The 3,005-nt window shown below is 40.7% G+C and overlaps 1 protein-coding gene across 1 annotated transcript; it reads right to left on the minus strand.

The window, feature by feature from the left end:
* Positions 1 to 1,514: 1,514 nt before the first annotated feature.
* On the minus strand, positions 1,515 to 2,654 carry LOC137721665 (uncharacterized). The gene has a single exon (XM_068460686.1). It carries the CDS (start codon positions 2,567 to 2,569, stop codon positions 1,700 to 1,702), a length of 870 nt encoding a protein of 289 aa, XP_068316787.1. The 5' UTR covers positions 2,570 to 2,654; the 3' UTR covers positions 1,515 to 1,699.
* Between the last annotated feature and the right edge of the window lie 351 nt (positions 2,655 to 3,005).

A 3,005-nucleotide genomic window follows, 5' to 3' on the forward strand; every position in this document is an offset into this window, starting at 1 on the left:
ACAAAACCAACCACCACTACTTATATTGGAAAAACAACATCTATGCTTTTCATTTTCTATCCCTTCAACAAAATCTGGAGAACTCGTCTATGTTGTTTAAGCATCGATGATATTAATATTGGGTCGTGACACTATGAAATCTCGACAATTCTACCAAGAAAAATAGCCATAGAGATGTACAGTTTTTTTTTTCTTTCCTTTATAAGATTGTACTTTTGAGTTGCACAAGTAATTCCTTCAACAGCAGAAAGAAATCCTTGCTGTGTAGGTTTTGAGTCTTGCTGTTCCTGTAGGTTTTGAGTCTTGCATCGAGTCATATATCCGAAATTACCATTCCGAATAATAACTCCAAAATAAGTATCTATATATTATAATTGACTAATGGAATTAGTTGGTAGCGGCTTAATTTAGCTGCTGAATTACCAACCAATTTTATAATTGCTCAGAATTAATACTTTGTTCTGAAGTTGTAATCAATTATATATGTGTTACAATATCCCGGTCAAGATACAGTACTGACTCTAAAATTGCATGCTTTGTCTAATAACTGATTGATTAGGATCTAAATAAAATATTATTGTCACTTAATACTACAGTCGAGTTGTATTATTCTTCACTTAAAAGTGAGAGGTCTTAGGTTCGATTATCGTCAAATGCAAAGTTGAACTACCTTATTATGGCAAACTCATTATAAAGCTTAGCTTGTTTGTTCAAAATAAATAATAGGGGTTGGAGGGATGGGGCATGCTCTATCACGGATTTAGTTCTTTCTAAATGATCTAAGCATTAAGGAAGTAGGCTGCAGCAGTAGTTTGACGATTAAATCCCATGAATCTTGGTTCTTTCTAACCCAATTTAATTAAGAGTGGAGAGCAGGACTGCAATGGTAGTTCAACGACCAAACATTTATGTGTTAATCATAATCCTTGGTCAACTTCATCACCTTCATGTACTCTTGTTAAAAGAATTATTGTTGCTTAAAGTTCAACGACCAAACATTTATCTCATAAATATATTGTTGCTTAAAGTTATTTTTAAATGAATGTAATGAGAAAAAGAATTATACAGTTAATGATTAGTTATAGAGTACAATTTTCATTATTATGTTTGTTGGTGATTGTTATAATACCAGTTTAAATTCCATATTGTGATCATGAAAAACATAATAACAACATATTAATGCTAATTACTATGGATATTTCTATGAAAATGTCCAAAAAAAAAAATGGAAACAAGGGATGAACTTTCTGACATAATTGTTAAATATCAAATAAATTCTTATATTTCGTCTAAATATCCGTTGATATTTTCACATATTTACGATATTTCCACCTGTACTAATATTTTAAACACTACTCCTAATCACCATCTAAGCTAAGCTTCTACTAACAAGTTCATTATCCAAACAAAAAAAAATCAGGTGGAATGTCATAACGGAAACAAAATCATGCGGTACAAACCCATTAATTACATTAGTAATACAGAAAAAAAATATGAACATGACATTACACAGAGGAATAAAAACGGCAAAGTGGTTAATTAAGCATTTATCAACTAAATTTTTTTTTCCATAAATCACACCCAAAACATCCAAATAACCGATCAAAAAGTAAAAGAAAAAAAAAATTGAGTTGATAAATGCAAGAAAAAGGTGTGATAGAAAAATCACAAAAATATATAGAAAATCGACATTGTATTTTTACAGTTTATAGATGATAAGAAAGCACGGCAACACGGCGCGTGAATCAAACACCAACAACTCGCCGTTGCCTCCGCTCACCGAGTCGAACCCGACCCGGCCATCCAACAACGACTCAAGCTCCAGCTGCTTCGAAACCCGACCCGCCACGACCCGACAAACCATCATCGCTCTCCGGCCCCTGGCCCCACCCGCACCCGCGCTCTCGTGGGCCACGCCGCTACCAGAAAACGTGCAAATCGCTTTACCCTTTCCACCGTGAAACCCCCACACGCCGCTGCACGCGTCGTACACCCCGACGCCGGAGCTGGCAGGCCCGAGGCAGTGGAACCGCATCACCTCGTTTCCGTCCGCCATGCAGCGGGCATTCTCCTCCTCGCACTGTGCCCCGCCTTTGGACCCGGCCCGGGACCGCGCCTTCACGACCTCCCTGTGCTCCTCAAACCGGGCCACGGTCTTGGACCCGTTCTGGACCTTAAAAATCATCTCGATCCGACCAGAAAACGCCTTGGGGCCCCAGCTGGTGTGGAATATAATCTCGACGACATTGCGCGACGGATGGCCCTCCGGGAGCTCCGTCAAGGACGGTAAAAACGGATCATGGGGTCGCGGTTGCCGGGTTCCGAGTTGATGGGTTGGGCTCGATACGGGTTCGGTTTTTGTGGGTCGCCCTAGGTGTTTGGGTTTGGACCGCTTGGGCGGCGGCAACGGCTTCGGTTGTCTGGATTTTGTGGTGTCGATGACGTCCTTGATGTTTTGAACGCTCTTCCTGCAACTCGCGCTGTTCATCAGACTTTTGGGGTTCGGATGGTAAACGTCTTCGAAGGCTCTCGACTTGCATTGCAGCGACTTCACCCACCCACTCGCCATTAACAGAGCTCTCGACAAGACACCGTTTCGTTCAATACCTCCTCCTCGTCGTCGTCGTCGTCGTCTTCTTCTCTCCTCTGAGCGAGGTTTTTCAGAGTCTCGGGAGAAAAGAAAAGAATGAATTTTGCAGAGAGAGAGATGGCGCGTTTATTAAATGGGGGTGTTTCCAACTTTCAACCGGGGAGGGTACGTAATTACGGGAATGCCCTTCTGAGGAATTTGGAATTACCCACGTGGATTTCTGTCTTTCTTTTCATGGGATGTGGGGAGTTGAGGTGGACTGGAGGAGGAGGCACGTTGCTAAAATAAAACAAATTTCATCATTAAATGGGTTTAATTTGTTGGGACAAAAGAGAAAGAGCGAGGCGTGTGTGGGATGAGAATCTTTCTCTTCATATCATAACTGTTGATTGTATATTGTGCCGTTTAAAATTTT

The sequence above is a fragment of the Pyrus communis genome, chromosome 17 (assembly GCF_963583255.1).
Source record: "Pyrus communis chromosome 17, drPyrComm1.1, whole genome shotgun sequence".
Classification (NCBI taxonomy): domain Eukaryota; kingdom Viridiplantae; phylum Streptophyta; class Magnoliopsida; order Rosales; family Rosaceae; genus Pyrus; species Pyrus communis.